Raw genomic sequence first — 18384 nt, forward strand, 5'->3', positions numbered from 1 at the left:
TCAAGATCCTAGCCACACTAGGGAGGCCAGATGGACTCTAGACATCAGAATTCTTTGTGTTAACCCAACATAGAGTGGAGATGGGACAGTGTGACTCAGGAGTGTTGTCCAACAGTGTGGGGGACTCCAGGTATTTCCCACTCGTCAGGTGCCTTTCCAGTGTCTCCTCAGATAAGCCAAGCAAGAGGTCTGTTAGTAAAACATGGACCAGTGACAGGGAGATAACTCAGAACTCCTGAGTTAGAAGGGAGTTCTGCTGTTGAAGCCTACAGTGAGTTGTGCTGCTAATCCAAAGGCATGTATCCCTGGGAGGTATCTACTGGCTGCTCTGAAGGAGAAACATGAGTAGTGCTTCAATTTTCCTGTAACCAATGGGGAATCACTTGGTGGCAGTGAGTGGATGACAGAGGCCAAATTAGAAAAAAATCCTCTGATCTTACCAGAAGGGAGGTTTAAACCAGTCATGCCAGCCCCTTCTGAAGACAGATGGGTCTTTAGGGTTCCCAGGGGGCAGTTACAGGACAAGAAACATGACACAACTGGGAGGCTGCAGTTGGGGCAGAGCTGACAGGACAGTGAAGGCACCCATTTTAGAGAGGCACTGAGAATATCCTGGGGGTGCTCTTGTATCTCCCTCCCCTACACCCCTGCTGATGACCTCTACACTGCTGCAGTTACTACCACCATGACCAATAAGGACAGGTCAGTTCCTTTTTCTTCAAAGCACAGTGCCACAGGACATTGCTGGAACCACAAACATCTGACATAGGGCGCTAGAACACACAAGAAGGATCTTTTGTCTTTTTATTCTTTTTTTTTTACTGGTTCTACCAATGTGACTCTTCACACAGGTCACTGTCCCTGCGCACACTGGCTTTGGACATGGGCAAACCAAGTATGTGCCCCAAGAATCCCAATTTATTTCTCTTTCCTATTCCTTTTCCATGTGCTGCCTCATTTTCTCTAAAATGAAAGGCATTGGCAATTTTGTTTGTCTAGATCTGTGTAAAGGTCCCTTGGCAGGAGAACATGCAATGCATATGACTTTAAAATAAAGACAACATTCTGACACTAGGGTAATGCACAGAGAAATACAGTACTCAGACAGCACTGCAAATAAATACCCCAGACAGCTGAAGTTCCCTCAAATATAACAATATTCTTATAAATGAAAATTGTTAACAGAAGGACAGAAGGTAAAAACAAGAGGCGGTGGCGCTACAATTAGGATTAAAATATGCTTATTCCAGGAAACAGAATTCTTTTATTCTTGTCATTTATTTGCTACAATTTGTATTCTTATTTTCTTTTTAGAATATGGAAGACACTTTCTCCTTCTTCTACAAGTACTAATGGCATCTTTGACAGGATCCTTAGCACACAGGGTAGGGATTATGACCAATGACAAGGCCTGCTAAGGAATGCTAATGACTTCTGTTTCCTGAAATTAGCAGTGATTAGTCACACCAAGCAAGAGAAAAATGTTTCATTTTCACATTTGCAAAGAATACTAAGGTTAACCCTTGCCCACTGCTGTGAGAAGCAAAAAAAGAACACTGATGCCTGACACATTCTAGCTCCTCACAAACGTGTTATTAATACAACTTGCTTAGTTTGTTCCAGAGAAGTTCACTTGGTTCCCAAGTACACTCAGTGCTTTGTGTCTGCTTTCATTTTCTAAGGTCCTGAATTTAAAAAGACCTAAGAGTAAAGAATCACTGACTAACAGAATTTTGTACAATTGTTCTTCTCCTTTTCTCAATAGAGATGCCCGAGTAGACGTGTGAAAGGGACATGCTCATTTCACACTTATTGCTTCACAATGACCGTGGAAATTATCAACTAGCTCCTCACTGTCCATTTTAGAGAAAAAAAAAAACCACTCTGGGACACTTCCTTAAATGATGAAGGCACTACTGGCAGTGATTACTAACAAAGAGGTGTTGAAATAAAACACCCTGAAAATTGACAAGTGTAGAATTTTCTAAGTGTACCACAATTTGGCACAACAACCAGAGTAACAAAACAATTCCAATTTGGAATTTAACTGGTACAATTGAACAAAACTCTGTTAGTCAGCCATGCTTCTCAATGTCCTAAAACCCAGAAAATTCTGGACTTTGCAGATAATACTCTTATTCAATAATTTATTATTTTTCAAGTGCCTATTACTATTTTAACCAGAGCAAAGGTCAAGTTTTCGTCTTGTTACATTGAACTATTCCTAAGAATAATAATACAATATGAAAAACCCCAGAATCTGAATACCCTGGATTTCTTAATGAATATGGCATTTAAAATTCTTAATTTCAAACATGAATTGTAACAGAATAATCTAAACAGCTGCTGACCCACAGGGTGAATCTATTAGCTGAGCTCTTTGCTGGGTCTAAAACCTCATGTAACAGCCTCGACCTACAAACCAGAAAGGGTCCGCACGCTTTGCAAGGTGCTAACATCCAGTGACAGGCTGGGCACAAAGATGGAGAGCCACATGCCCATGAGCAGCACGTACAGCGTCTGAGAACCATCTGTATATGGGGAGTGAGGAAGCAAATATTAAAGTATCAAAAGTGCACAAATTTATCTGATAAAAAGGGGTGTTTGTAACAAAAGGGTGTTTCTAGTGGGTTCACACAAACATGACATGAAGGTCACAGTCCACAACAGATTCCTCAGCACTTTTCAAATGGTCTTTCAAGCAGCAACTCAAAGCATTTTCAACATTAAAGCTCTCATTCTTCCCAACATAAACCCAGGGAATGCAGTTTGGAGGGAAAAAAATTGCAGTGGCATATCCAAAGACATTTCTAAGAGGGATTTGCGTGGCCTCTCCTTGCTCCATGTGGGCGGTCCACAATCCTCCAACCGCGACCACGGGGAGCAGCAAGGAGCTGCAAGGCCAGGTGGCCGAGTCCTCTCGGCAACTATGCTACAGCTGCAATGGGAGAGAACAGAACATGGTTACTGGTTGTGTGGGCCCTGCCCCTCAGTCCTGGGGGACTTCTGGGGGCACTGCAGCATGCAGGAGTTAGTTGGCAGAAAAGACCCAAGTGTCACAGCTGTACTCATGCTCCGTGCTGGGGTTGGCTCCGAGGGCCATACACCCCTCAAAAAGACCCAGAGCAGCTCCCACAGCAGCGGGCACAACAGAGGGTGCAAGTGACACATGCAGGGCTGGCAAGAAATAAGTCACCCCCAGCTAAGCCCTGCTCCCCGGAGCAGGGTTAGTACAATCCTCTTCAGAGCTGGGCACCCCAAGGCCAATGGTGAGCCTAGGACTGGTGCTGAAGATGCCTGCAGAGCACACCCTGTCATTCCAGGCCACAGTGGGTCAAGCCCAAGGCGCAACAAACTGTCCACAGCATTTGGAGTTGATGGGAGGGAGGGTCAAGACATACTCAAGAACCACATAAAAGAGTAAAGTAAGGGCAAACACCTTTTTGAGAGAAGTCAAAGCAGTCTCTCATTAGATAATGTGAATTTCCCTTCTGAAGAAAGACACTCTCTGACTTCCAAGAGGTGAAGAAGCCTTAGGTGAAGACGATGCAGCCTTGTCCGGCGGACGTTACATGGTGCCCAGGAAAAGAAATACTGAGGAGCTCTGTGCCGGAAGTATAAACTCTTAGGCAGGGCAGACCGTACCTCTGCTAAGAATGGCAGAGCTGCAAAGGCCTGGTGCTGCCTCGCTTCACAGCCTGCCTTCTGTCCACAGCCCACAGTGCACCAAGTGAGGAAGCTACACACTTATCCATGTATCCTGGGACTTGGTCCTATTCAAAAGCCTTTCAAGAGAAGACCCAGCTGGGCTCCAACTAGGGACCAAGAGGCACTTTCACCTCTGCTAACTTCAAGAGTTCAATGTTCCACCTCAAGGTACAAAGTCACCTGGAAGAGACATGTTGTGAACAAGTGGCAGGCATGGGCTGCTTGTAGGTCTGGATATAGCCTAGGGGAAGGGCAGACAACTTGGAAGACTGCTGTCATTCAAAGGGCTGGGACTCCAAGCTGCATACAGAGGCTGTGGCAAGGCACTTGGAAAGCTGCTGTCACTGGGACTGAGGTCCTGGCTGGCTACCTTCCTGTCACCCTGTAGGCCCATGCAAGTACAGGCCTCCAAATGTGCTAGATAGCCTAGCTAGGATGGATTACATTAGCTGTTCCCAGTGAAAAGTTTGTGTCCGGGCCACAGGTATGTGGGAGCTCAGGACACGTTTGGACCAGAATTTGGGATGTAATTCTCTATCTCTGTTTCTGGTGTAATGTGCAGGGAGATGTGCCACATCTCCCTGTTTCTGTAAGAAACTCCATGAACCAAGCCACATGCAGCATTTGCAACAGGTATCCTACCTGCGGTGGGGTGGGTGTGGGGGGTTTGAGCCAGAACTGAGGGTCAGGAAAGGCGCAGGACACTGCCAGGGCAGAAGCTTAGGCCTGACCAGGACTTCCTCTATGGGAATCTTTCCATGGGGATCATGCCTTCATGAACCCCCCTCACATGTGTCCCTTACTCTGACACCTACTGACAAAGGCAAATGTTAATAAGGGGAGGAAGAAGGAGGCAAAAACAGACAGAAGGGGCCCAGGAGTCCAGCAGGCCTCTTTGCTACACCAGTTCAGACATGATCAGAAGCCTCCCAAGAGTGTGTTAGTGGGGGATAAAGCGGACAGGTAATGCATTAGGTTCAGGTTGTGATGCCTGCAGCCCTAGTCACAGTAAATATTGTACTTTTCACTGCAGAACACCTGAGTGGAGAGCCCAGAGCCTTCGGCTTTTTCGCTGGTGCAGGCACACGTGTGACTTACGCTTGGGGTGCTGGGCTTGGCCCTGGAGGTGGCCTTGGTGCGGCCACGCCGGGCCTGCTCATGGTCTAGCTCAAGTAGCTCCAGCCGCTGAGTCAAGGCCAGCTTCTGCTGGATGGCCATGCGCAGAAGCGAGTTGAGTGTTTTCTTCTCGTCCTCAGCAGCTGCCAGCTGTCGCTGCATCTCATCCAACTGCGTGATATACTCATCACACCTGTAGGGCAACATTGAGAGTATGTGAAGGGACACAAGCATGCTGTCAAGTCAGGCCTCTGGGCCTATGGGAGTGGCACTGCAAGGGTGCGTCTGTGTGAGCCACAGAGGAGCAGCAGCAAAGTTATCTCCTGTATGAAAGACAGGCCTGGGGGTGGAAGGGATAGGAACAGAGTTGGGAGGAGTTGCAGCTTCTTTTGCAAAGGCTTCAGAAGCCTGACTTGGTTGGCCCAAATGTCCCACCACCTACAATGGACCTGGTCACTAAGCCTTCTCTCACAGGCTTAGGTCCCTCCCTTGGCCCTGAGGACCTGCACAAAGCCCCCTCCCCTGGCCCACAAAGAGTCTTATATGAAGTCCCAGCTGCAGCTGCTCAGAGGGTGCCTGGGGCTCGACACTGCAGCTGTAACAGAGGCCTGCATATAAGCTTTGTTTATTCAGCAGTTTCAGTGAAGCATTTCGTAGTTAGGGCCCTCTAAGGGAATCAGAGGTGCCCCTTCAGACTTTGGTGGTCCATGCAACACTGGTGTTAACAGTGTGAGAAGGGTGTCGCTTGGCTTCCAGGGTGTGGGTGCAGACACCAGAGGCAGGGATGGGCTCTGATGCCAACTGCACAGGTACCTGGCATGGTATGTGCATGCACTAGGTGCTCAGTGGACCTATCCTGAGCTCCCACTTGAGCCAAGCAAGATGACATCTGTCTCTTCACTTTCATATGACCTCAAATGGTCTCTCATGTATTTTGTTCCATGTCATCTAGCTGTACCCTAGACCAGTGATCCCACTTGGGGAGGGGCAGAGGCAGGCAGAGTCTCCAGGTGCCACAACCAAGAGGTCTGCAAAATGCTCCAAGCCTCCCCATGCCACACTGTAGCCAGAGTTGAGCTGCAGGTCAACCTCTGAGCACCTTCTTGCCACTTCCCCACATACTTCTCCAAGAATGGCCATCTCCCTGAAGGTTTAGAAGGCCACAGAAAGCCCCCGACAAGGGCTGATCTTAGTCTTCCAGGTAAAGCAAACAAGCTCAGGATCCTTACGCTTTTGAAAAGACAGGGCTATATGGCCTCAATGAAGTAAATGAAAGAAAGGTGAGGTTTAGGTGTTGATGAGGAATGGTGAACTCTTCCAGGAGCTTGGCAAGCCCCAGGGAGAGGAGGGAGCTCTGCAGAAAGCCTCAAACTGTCTTGACTTGTCTTTGCCCTTCACTATGACACACAGAATAGGGTAATATTAGCGCCATCTTCATTGGTTCTGGCACAGACCCTGTGGCAGGACATTGAAAACCAGGGATGCCCAGCCCAGGGGATGGGGAGAAGGACCTCAGGGCTTCACTTCCTCTTGAGCTCAGTTTCTAGACTATGGTGGATGGTCACTATTGATCAGCAAGGGGAGCCCTTGCTCCCTCCCAGCAAGGAGGCTCCTAGTCAGAAATAAAGGGTCTCCAAAACAACCTGAGTTCCTAGTCTCACTGTGTTCAGTCTGCTGGTCCACTTTCTTTTAGGAAGGTCACAGTGAAACTTCTGTCCTAGCTATGTGCTAGACCTGGCATGCCCATGCCCACCTCCTCGCATGATGTAGGGATTGGCCTGCTGAACACTGGCCTTGTCACTAAGAGTCCCTCACTCTTGTGGGGACCCTCATTCAGCCAGCCCTTGGGCTTGTACCTGCTCATAGTCCATCCTGGACCCTAGAAATAAGAGCCTCCATGTGGGAAAACAAGCCTTCTTTCCTCAGGGATGTCAAGAACCAGCAGACTGCATGCACTAGAAGTAAAAACCTTGTCCCCTCCACACTGGCTACTGCCCGTTCCTCTTCACCTTGCCAGTCACAACCAGTGTACAGCAGCCCAAGAACTCTTAGGGGTCCTGGGGAGGCAGCACCCAGGATGCAACCAGCCACAGCACTACCACATAGCAAGATAGGTAGATGCAGCACCTCCACTAGGCCCTGAGTGGACAGCTGCCATGATGCCATGACCTGGCACAGCCCTGCTAGCTCACCTGGTGGCAAACATGGCTCGCAGAGAGGAGAACGTTGCAGCATCTTCCTTGAGTGCCTTGAGTTCATTCCGAAGTTTCATCATGGTCTCAGTCACCATCGCCTTCTCATTCTCATACTTGCTCTTCAGGTTGGCCAGCGCCACTTCAGCTGTCTGCAAGGACAGAGAAAAGTAGCTCCACATGCCACCTCACCTGGGCAGGTGGCTGAGGAGCCAAGCCAAACCCTTGTCCTGTGACACAGCAACCAGGAGGGACTCCTTGGGTGGGCATGGAGGGAGAATGCATGGTGGCCGAATGCCCTGAAAGACTATTCCTTCTCTGGAGTCTCCTGACCAGGCCTCTGGTGACACTGCAGGTTAATGATAACCCTGAATGGCTGTAGAACCTCTCATGCTCCCCACAGTATGCAAAAGGAATAATAAGCATGTTTTCCCCAGAGTGCCTGTATGCGGCTTTGGATCTGAGAGGGCCCACCTTCAAGATTCCTATGGTCAGTTCAGAAGCCACTGTGGGTCATCCCAGTGTGGAGTGGTAAAGGTTTAGGCTTTGGGGAAGGTGTGGGATGAAGAAGAGCTGTCCAGGCAGGGAAGATGCAGGGTCATGGCAAGCCAGCCCTAAGGTATGGAGGACAGAAGCAAAGGAGAAATGCCCCTCAGGCCAGCAGCTTTTTAGGATCTAGCCCAGCATCCCCAGAGACTGGAACCCAACCCTAGAAGTCCCAGAGTCCTGCGCTTTAAGAGCTCTGAAGTTTTCAGTCTCGTTGGATGCTTGCAGCTCTAGGCCTAAGGGCACCAGAGCATCCCACCGTCAGGCCTGCTCCCCAAGGCTCCCACTCTCACAACCTTCACCTGTTTGTTGGCCTTGAGCACAGTCCTCAGAGTGGTGATCTGCTCACGCTTGGTGCTCAGCAGTGATTTTAGCTTCAGGATCTCCTCCATCAGTGCCTCCTTATCCTTGTCCACAGCAGGGCCCAGCTCCTGTGAGGCAAGGCGCTGCCGTGACAGCTCGGTGGTGCGGTCCACGGCTGCCTGCAGGTGCTTGATCTGGTCACGAATGATGGCAATCAAGTTGTAGATATTCATGGGCTCACGGTGTGGGTCACTCAAAGGTGATGGCAACGAGGTGCTGGGGGAGGGAGTGCCTTCCCCATTTCCACCCTCTGCTCTACCCAGCTCTGGGGTGAGCAGGCCCTTGGGCAGGAGGACTGGAGAGCGCTGCCCTCGGCCTTCAGGGCTGCTGTGGCCAGCCCCACCTTGGCCTTCACGGTAGTAGTCCAGCATAACACGGTTGGGTGTCTCATTGTTGCACATGCACACGTGATGGTAGAGGTTGGCTAGTTCCTCACTGAAGGTCACCAGCTCATCCTGTGCTGCACTCAGGCTGCCCTGTGTCTCCCCAGCCACATCACTCACGCTCTTGAGCTCCTTCTCCAGCCGAGCCAGCAGGTCACGGTCCTGGCGGCTGGCCTTCTCCATCAGGGCTAGCTTCTCAGCGAGCACCTGGCCCTCAGCCTCGTGGCGGCCCTTCTCCTGGGCATGGTGGGCTTCCGAGGCCTCATGCACGCTCTGCAGTGCCTTCAGCTGCTCCCGGAGTTCACCTGCCTCAGCCACAGCCACATGGTACTTGCAGGCCAGGATCTCAGGCCCGTTGATGTCCACCTCGTAGTAGTCGCCATCCTCATGGCTGTCGTGGTCCTTCTCACTATCCAGGGCTGTCTGCCGTTCCTTGCTAGCCTGCAAGCGCCGCAGGGCACTTAGGTTCTCTGTGAGCCGGCCCACCTTTTCATGCTGCTCGGATAGAGCCCCTCGGGCCTGCTCCAGCTGCTTCTGTGTGTCCTGCAGTGCGGCCAGCATGTTCGTTTTCTCCCGTTCCATCTACAGAAGCACAAGCACAGGGGCATCAGTGGCCTGCAGAGGACCCACCTGAGGCAGTTTGTCACTGTCCTGCCTGGCATCACCTGTTGCCTCACAGGTTCCTTAATCAACTGAGACTGCTGGCTGCCAGTGCAAAAGTAGATATGGCTATTCTGTGCCAGCACAAACTTTTACAACCATGCACAGGGAAGTGCTGGGTGCTCTGCCCAATGCCCTATGGGCAGAGGGTGGAGGGTTGGGACTCAAGAGTCTAGCTGTGTGGCTGCTCAATGCCCACATAAGGCAAGCACCTGAGCTACTATGCCTTCATCTCACACTAGACCACATTCCAGGGCCCTGGGGTGTTGGGTGACTCAGCATCCCTTGACCTGCTCCCTGGCAGCCTGGGGACATTTGTGAAGTTAACACAAAAGGAAAGCCCTGCTATCTTCTAGGAACCCTGGATGGATCACTGCCTCTGGCCCACCCATTCCCTTGTCCGTAAAGGATCTACGGGAGGGTGTTGCACAACCAACTAGCTTTTCACTATTTCAAAGGTGAGCTTTCCCTCATCTTGAGTCTCCTTGCTCTACAAGATGAGGAGGTGTCAGCCCCTTGGAAACTGCCACGTGGGCAGCTCCGAGAAATCAAGCTCCATGTCTCCAGTGAGACACCAGAGGGGCTTTACTGGAGTATAAAGTCCCGACACACCCCTGACATCCATGGACATGATGCAGGCACCACAACAGCACACAAAAAAGCCTGCCATCTCTCCTATCTTCTATCTGCAATATGGGGTGTTGCACTCACGGGAACAATGTGGAATTTAAAATGAATTAAAGGAGAAGGCAAATCACCCTCAAGTGTTGGGTGCAGAGCACTGAAGGTTATGCAGCCACAGAGCAGGGTTGGACATGAGGAAACTTCAGTCACACTCTCAATTTCCATAACTTTGTGGGGTAGGGACATGGCCAGGGGCCCCCACACTGCTAACCTCACCTGCATCACCTGCTGCTTGAGCTTCTGGATCTCAGATATGTTGAGCTCACTGAGGAGGTCTGAGACCAGGCTGGGAGAGGGTGGCGGAAGCCCATCCTTGAGGGGCACTGAGCTCCTGATGTCGAGAGGCAGCTTGGCGAGGCTGTGCTCCAGGCCGTTGACGAGGGCTTCAGCATCATTGTTGGGCTCAGTCGTAGTGGTGGCAGTGGCATCATCACTGAACTTGAGGCCATCGAGGGAGACATGCAAATGGCTGGTATAGAGTGAATCGTTGATGCTCATGTAGTGAGACAGCTCCTTGCGCAGGCTATTCTTCTGCTCCCGCTCGGTCTTCAGGGTCTCTAGTGCTTCCTCCAGCTGCCTCTCAGAGATCTCCTTAAGTCGAATGGCATCTTCCAGTTGACTGTTCAGATACTCGGTCTCTTCCTCCAGGCGTTTAATCTCATGCTTGAGGCCCTCAAATTCAACCTGAGGAAGGGAATTCAAAGAACTCACAAGCCAGGCAACCAGTGAATAAATGGAATCAATTCACAAAGTTTCAAAGTGCTTATTCTTTTTTTTTTTTATTGTATTATTTTTACATGTACCGTCAAATTAGATCTGACAGGTACAGGAGGAGATTGCCCCCTCCTTCTCCAGCAGAGCATCTGGTGGATTTGAACCGTGTACCTCTGGGATTGCAGTGCAGCATCTTCCCACTAGGCCACCAGAGCTCCCCGAAGTGCTTATTCCAACGGCTAGACAGCAGAAGGGTAAACTGAGCTCTGAAGAGGGCTGTGAGGGAGAGTGCTCTCCCATTATGGCGGCTGCGTAGAGATAGGGGGTGTGTTTGTAAGGTATAAGAGCAATACAAACACCAGACCCCTGCCTAGAACCTGTGCAGGTGCAGGATAAGGAAGGACCTTGTACAGAGGACATGGATAGCTACCCCTCCACTTTAAAATATTAACAAGCATATAATTATTTTGTCCTGGAAAGGGTTAAACTGGGTGGCTCCTTGGAAGCAAGGATTCTGAGGCTCCGTCTAACATACTTTGGACATGTTGTGATGAGAGACCGGTCCTTGGAGAAGGACATCATGCTTGGGAGGGTGGAGGGACGGTGCAGGAGGGGAAGGCCCTCTATGAGGTGGATTGATTCAGTGACTGGGATAATTGGGATGGGAGTGTCGGAGACAGTGCGACTGGCACAGGACAGAGCAGAGTTTAGGCCTGTTGTACATAGGGTTGCTATGAGTCACAGGCTACTCGACGGCACATAACAACAACAACAACATAATTATTTTAATGATAGAAGAAAGCTTTGTAGTTAATAGTAAACTACTTAAACATTTTAAACACATACTGAAATGCTCACTATGACCATTCTAAGGATGCTTCAAATTGGATGGAACCAACCAAGGCTTTCAGAGCGACCATGGTACAAAAATCACTTAGCTCTACTTACAATCAGTACACACACAATAGTTAGATCCCTGAAGCACTAGAATAAAAGCAACAGTAGCAGAACCCAGAATTCTATCTATGTGAAACTGTATTTCTAGGTAGGCAGACAGCAAAGAAAGAACAGTATAAAGACTGATGCTTAAGTAGGGGAGGGGGGCAATCAGAGTTTGGTATCAATTATAAAAACATTTGCTATTATTCTGTAACATTTACATAAGAAATACTCATAAAAAATTAGGAAACACACCAGTACAAAGAAGTAGTGAGGGGATCTCTACAGATGTGTGTATGCACCTGAGGATAGGTGCAGGTACAAGGAGGTACCAGAGTAGGAAGAAAGACTTGGAGAACTACCTCAGAAAACCAGCCAGTGCAAATCCTGGGAATTACATTGGCCCAATCCGCAGCCAGTCATGGGTGGCACAGGGCTGCTTACTTCCATCATGCATGTGTGACCACTGCTTTAGATAGGCTGGAGCCTTGTGGCCACAGTCAAAGATAGCCCTGTCTCTGGCAAGTCCCTGAGATTTGGCCAGCTACTGCTTCCACAGAAAGGATAGAGGGGTCCACCTTGTTCCTCAAGGCCCCTCAGTGCCTCTACCAACTTCCCTCCTTTGGTTCTTTCAGAGGGTCCTAATGTTTCCCTGTGCATAGAGGCTACACCAGGCTCACAGAAGAGAAATGGCATATGAAATCCTAGGTGGAAAAATGACAGAACTTTGCAGAGGGCACATTTCAAGAATCAAAGTAAGGCAAAGAAAGGCAGGAGAGATAACCATACAGCTCAAAGGTCCGAGTTCCAGAGTAGACTAGATATGCTTCAATGAAGGCCCAGGTTCGCACTGGAGATGGTGACACAGCCTGAGGGGTCTACTGTAATTTCCTGTGATTTACCAGGACCACAGACTCTAGTTGGCCATTGGTCAGCTACACAAAGCCAGAAGTCTTAACCCTGACCACTGGGATGGCCTGTTTGTATGATGGTCCTGGCAGTATGTGGAGTGAGACAGGGAATGCTTCATCCTAACATGGGAAGGTATAAAGAGGTGAGGGGTGAGCTTCTCCACCCACCCTCCATCCCTGGGAACAGACTTGCCTGGTTCTGCCGGAGCACAGACACCTGCTTCTGAAGGCAAATGTTCTCCTCCTCCAGCTCTGAGTAGTCCTGCAGCAGACGAGCCTCCCGGAACTTATACTCCTTGATGTCATCCCGCAGGCGGCCTCGCTGGATCTCCACATTTTGGTTGATCTACAGGGCAGAAAGAAAAGCAAGAATGAGCACCTGTTTACGCGACGCACCAAGGAGCCAAGCACACCAAGCACAGCAGGCCACACAGCCTGGTTCCAGGAGTTGAATGAGACCAACAGTGAACAGGATGTCCACCCTGTGGGGGTAGGTAGAGCCCAGAGGCAGTGCAGTGGGGAGCAGGCAACACAAGGTATGGAACCAGATGGATCTCAGATGGACCAACTGAACTCTCAACTCAGTCACTTGCAGCTTAGAACCTCTATCAGGTGACTCAAATCTGCTCTCACCTTTAGTTGCTTCCCCTGTAAAATGGGATTTAAAATAGTACCTTCTTCATACTCCATAGATGGAATATAAAATAGTTCAGCTGCTATGAAAATCTGTTTCAAGTTGCTACTAGGTGCCATCAAGTCAACTTAGACTCACTGGAACCCTGACATATTCTGTGCCATCCGCATAATCTCTAATATACTTGAGTCCATTGTTAATGTTACTATGTCAAGGAAGAGGAGGGGAAGGAGGAAGAGGAGGAGGGAAAGTGGAGGGGGAAGGGAGTAAGTGGAGGAGGATGATGATGAGGAGGAAATAGTTATTCTCCTCCTCCTCCAATTGGTTTGCATATAATCATTAATATGTATAATGTTTTGTACATGTAAAGTACAAAGGTGTATTATACAATCTTTGGTACACAATATGTTGTTGTTATTGTTATGTGGCATTGAGTCACTTGTGACTCATAGCGACCCTATGTACAACAGCCCTCAACTCTGCTCTGTCCTGTGCCAATCTCACTGTCTCCGAGACACCCATCCCGATTACCCCAGTCACTCAATCAATCTATGTCCTAGGGGGCCTTCCCCTCCTGTGCCTGCCCTCCACCCTTGCAAGCATGATGTCCTTCTCCAAGGACCGGTCTCTCCTTACAACATGACCAAAGTACGTCAGATGAACCCTCAGAATCCTTGCCTCCAAGGAGCAGCCCAGTTTAACCGGTACACAATATAGTTTATATAATTACCATTGCTCTATGCCCTGTCTTTGCAAAGCCCCATTAAACCTTTTCCATTACTTCACTTCCCCTTACCCACGAACCTCTGCTATCCCAGTGGCTTTTCACTCTTCCCCTGTAGCTGCCCCCTTCTCTCCTTTCCCTTGTGAACATTTATACACATCTTACTCAGTTATCCTCCTATTGTCACAACAGTGGTCTCATGCAGTATTTGTCCTTAAGTGACTAAGATAATTCACTTATCAAAATGCTCTCTTGCCTTCTCAAATTATATAGAGTATTTTGCAAAATCACTGTTCCTCAGTGTTACATAGTATTCCATTGGGTGAATGTACTGCAAGTTCTCAAGCCATTCATTTGAAGATGGGCATTCGGCTGCTTCCAGTTTCTTACTATTCTGAATACCACTGCTATGAACATAGCGAAACAAATGCCCATTCCTGTTTCTGTTCTGATTTGACTGAAGTAAATCCCTAGCAGTAGAATAGCTGGGCCATACGGTATTTTTATGTTCAGCTTTGTTGTTGTTGTTTTGTGCCATCAAGTAGCAGCTCATAGCGACCCTATGTACAAGAGCCTGAAATGCCACTCTATCCTGTGCCAACCTCACCGTCTCTAACACACTCATTCCCACCACCCTAATCACTGAATCTATCCATCGCATCAAGGGTCTTCCTGTCCTGAGCTGTCCCTCCACTCTCCCAAACAAGATATCCCTCTCCAAGGACCAGTCCCTCCTTGCAACATGCCCAAAGTATGTCAGATGAAGCTTCAGAATCCTTGACTCCAAGGAGAATTCCAGCTTCACACTCTCCAGGACAAACCTGTTTGTTCTCCTAGCAGTCCATGGTATATTCAACACTCTTCTCCAGCACCAGAGCTCAAAGGCATCAATTCTATCATTCCTAGTCACTGTCCAACTCTCTGATGTATAGCATGTAATTGTGAAGACGATAGCCTGGTACACTTTCGTCTCCAGCCTGAAGTCATTGCTCTTCAGTACTCCTCAGAGGTCCCTCACAGCTGACTTTCCCAGTGCAATTCATCTCTTTATTTCCTCGCTGCTGGTACCAAGAGTGTTGACTGTGGAGCCAAGTAAACGAAAACTGTTAACTATCTCAATCTCTTTACCATCCACACTGATGCTGCCAATTGGCCCATTGGTGAGAATCTATGTTTACTTTTTTTTTCCCTTCTTTACTGACTTAGCTCTTCATTAATTTCTTTCAACAATGGTTTTCAGGTTGGCATATGTCTTTTGCCAAATTAATTTGGCCAAATTGTTTTTATTGTTTTTTTCTCTTTTTTTTGTAATTTTTATTTTATTTTAATGAACATTTACAGAGATTTTGGATTTCCATTCTTTCACTGCTGCACTTCTCTCCCCCCCAGCCCTCCCCCACCGCCAGTTTACTCCTCTCTTTGAAAAGTAAAAGAAAAACTCCCTCCCTGGTACACAATCCCCCCCCCGCACCCCTCCCACGGCCCCAAGTACATTCCACTATGCAACCTTAATTGTGGACTCTTGTGATAACCATAAGACCCTATCATACATCGCTTTTAAATTATTCTCTCCCTCATCTGTTTCATGCAGTATACACAATTTATCCAGTTTTTCTCAGTCTTATCCCAACCCTGGTATCAGTCCCATTTTACAGCAGTGGCATCATGCAGTATTTGTCCTTTTGCGACTGAGATATTTCACTCAGCATAATGTCCTCCAGGGTCACCCATGTTGAATAACATTGCATGAGTTCCCTGTTTTTCAATGCAGCATAGTATTCCATTGTGTGAATATACCACAGCTTCTCTATCCATTCGTTTGTTGATGGGCACCCGGGCTGTTTCCAACTCCCCGCTACTGTGAATAAAGCCGCGACAATATGTTTTCTTGATATTAAGCTTCAATCCGTATAGGAGGCAAGCACTTCAGGTCCTCCTCAGTTTCAGCAAGCTGGGTGTGTCATCTGCACAATGCAGGTTGTTGATGACTCGTCCACCAATCCTGATGTCACATTCCTCCTCGGTACAGACCAACGTCTTGGATGATCTGTTCTGCATACAGATTGAAAAGGTATGGAGACAAAATACGTCCGTGATGGACCCCTTCTTGATTTTGAACCATATAGTGTCTCCTTGCTCTGTCCTGATGACTGCCTCGTGGTCCAAGTATAGGTTTCACATAAGCACAATCAAATGTTCTGGGATTCCCATTCTTCTTAGAGTCAGCCATAGCTTGATGTGATGCACACTGTCAAATGCTTTTGCATAGCCAATGAAGCACAGATAAGACATTGTTCTAGTAGTTATTTATTTTTTTTTGGTAGGTACAGACTCTTTTTAAAATTTTTTTGAGATTTTAATGAAAGTTTATAAAGAACGTGGGTTTCCATTCCTTCATTGTTGCACATTTACCTCCCTGTCACCATTTCCCCCAGAGATCACTATTTTCTGAGAAAAAAGTTCTTTCATTGTTATACAGTCCCTTCCCAGCCTGAATCATGTTACTATGCAGCTCTTATTCTGGACTCTTACCATGCCAATAATACCTAATCATTTATTCTTTTATAGAGTTGTCTCCCCTGTCTGTTTCAATGCTGTGTACATTATCCCTTCTTTTCTTAGTTCCCTCCCACTCCCATGTCAGTCCTGTCTTATAACAGTGGCATTATGTCGTATTTGTCTTTTGTGACTAAGAAATTTCACTCAGCATAATGTTCTTTATGGTCACCCATTTTGTATATTTCATGAGTAGTTTTTCAGTGCTGCATAGTATTCAATTGTGTGAATATACCACAGCTTCTCTATCCATTCATTTGTTGATAGGCACTTGGGTTGTTTCCAACTCTTTACTACTGTGAACAAAGCGTGGGTGTGCATGTTTATTGTGCCTATCTGCTTGGGTGGCATTTCTGGTTTCTGTAGGGTATATTCCCAGTAGTGTAATTGCTGGGTCAAATGGTATTTCTATTTGCAACTTTTTGAGAAAGCACCACACTGCATTCCAGAGTGACTGCACCAATTTACACCCCAATAACAATGAATAAGGGTTCCAGTTTCTCCACAATCTTGTCAGCATCTGTTGTTTCCTGCTCTGCTGAATTTTGCTATTCTGACTGGGGTGAGATGTTATCTCATAGTTGTTTTGATCTGCATCTCTCTTAGAGTTAGAGATTTTGAAAATTTCTTCATACGTTTGTTTGCCATCTGAATGTCTTCTTTGGTGGTGTTTGTTCATATCCTGTACCCATTTTTCAATTAGCTTGTTTCCCTTTATCTTGTTGTGGCATTCAAGTATTCTATAAATTCTATATGTAAGTCCCTTATCAGACATGCCATTGCCAAATATTATTTTCCCCACTCTGTGGCTTCCCTTTTAACTCTGCTGGAGACGTTTTTGGATGTGCAAAGGGATTTGATTCTTAGAAGGTCCCAGTGATCTATTTTATCCTCTCCTGGTTCTAGGTTTTTCAGGATACTTAGAAGAATGTTCATGTGGTAGATTAGGCCTTCTAGGGTTCTTCCATGCTTTTCTCTAAATAAAGTTTATAGTCCTAGGTCCTTGATTCACTTTGAGTTGGTTTTTGTGAATGTTGTGAGGTATGGGTCTTGTTTGAGTTTTCTACACGTTTTTCCAATTTTGCCAACACCATTTGTTAAAAAGGCTGCATTCCCCCAATTAACTGATTTCATCTCCTTGTCAAAAATCAGTTGATCATAGGTAGAGGGGCTGATTTCTGGGTTCTCAATTCTTGTCCCTTGTTCAATGTGTCTGTCATTGTACCAGTACTACACTGTCTTGACCATCATGGCAGTGTAAGTAGGATTTGAAATCAAGGAGTGAGATGCCTCCTACCTTGTTTCTCTTTTAAAGGACTGCTTTGCTTATTCGGGGTCTCCTTCCATTCCAAATGAAACTGGAGATTGCCTTTTCCATCTCACTGAAGAATGGAATTGATATTTGTATTGGGATTGCATTGAAAGTGTAAATAGTCTTTGGTAGTACTGTCATTTTTACAATATTGAGTCTTCCTATCCATGAGCAAAGGGTTTTCTTCCATTTCTCCAGGTCTCTTTTTATTTCTTGTAGTAATGTTTTGTAATTTTCATTGAACAGATCTTCTGTGTTTCTAGTTAGATTTACTCCCAAGTATATAATCTTGTGATTAGCTATTGTGATAGGTATTGTTTTTCTTGGCTCCAGTTCTGTATTCTCTATCTCACTGTAGAGAAATCCAAATGATTTTTCTAAGTTGATCTTGTATCCTGCCACTTTGGCGAATTGGTTAACTATGTCCAGTAGTTTTCTTGATAAATCATTAGGGTTTTCTAAGTATACTATCCTATGACCAGTACATAGAAATAACTTTACCTCCTCTTTGCCAATTTGCAAGAGGTGACAGTGGGCATGCTTGCCTAGTTTTTGTTCTTAAGAGGAATGCCTTTAACCTCTCCCCATTGATAATAATGTCAAAGGCTTTTTCTGCATCAACTGATAGGACGATGTGGTTCTTATTCTTTTCTTTGTTAATGTGATGAATTACACTGATTGCTTTTCTTTTTTTTTTTCCCTATGAGCATCACCCTTTTTATTTTCCCTCCCTTACAGTGTTAAAAATGAACATTTACACAGTGAATTTAGTCCCGATTTAATAATTTTCATACAAATTACTCAAGGATATTGTTTAAATTTTTCACATAGATTTTGTTGTTTGTTTTTTTTTTAAGTTGTTTATTTTTCATTTCAATGAACATCTACAGAGATTTTGGAATTCCATTCATTCATTGTTGCACCCTTCTCCCTGCACAAACC

General features: G+C 46.9%; 1 protein-coding gene across 1 annotated transcript in view; it reads right to left on the reverse strand.

Annotated features, from left to right (window-relative positions):
* Positions 1-4707: 4707 nt before the first annotated feature.
* Positions 4708-18384, reverse strand: part of LOC102869964 (protein bicaudal D homolog 2-like) — a 104190-nt gene continuing 90513 nt past the window's right edge. Inside the window, exons 3-7 of the mRNA XM_006900723.1 lie at positions 12410-12562; positions 9869-10336; positions 7865-8890; positions 7017-7168; positions 4708-5017 (exon numbers count right to left, since the gene is read on the reverse strand). Coding sequence (XP_006900785.1) covers positions 4708-5017; positions 7017-7168; positions 7865-8890; positions 9869-10336; positions 12410-12562 — 2109 coding nt within the window. The remainder of the gene's footprint in view (positions 5018-7016; positions 7169-7864; positions 8891-9868; positions 10337-12409; positions 12563-18384) is intronic.

The sequence above is a fragment of the Elephantulus edwardii genome, unplaced genomic scaffold (genome assembly GCF_000299155.1).
Source record: "Elephantulus edwardii isolate Elephantulus edwardi_28Jun2011 unplaced genomic scaffold, EleEdw1.0 scaffold00292, whole genome shotgun sequence".
Lineage (NCBI taxonomy): Eukaryota > Metazoa > Chordata > Mammalia > Macroscelidea > Macroscelididae > Elephantulus > Elephantulus edwardii.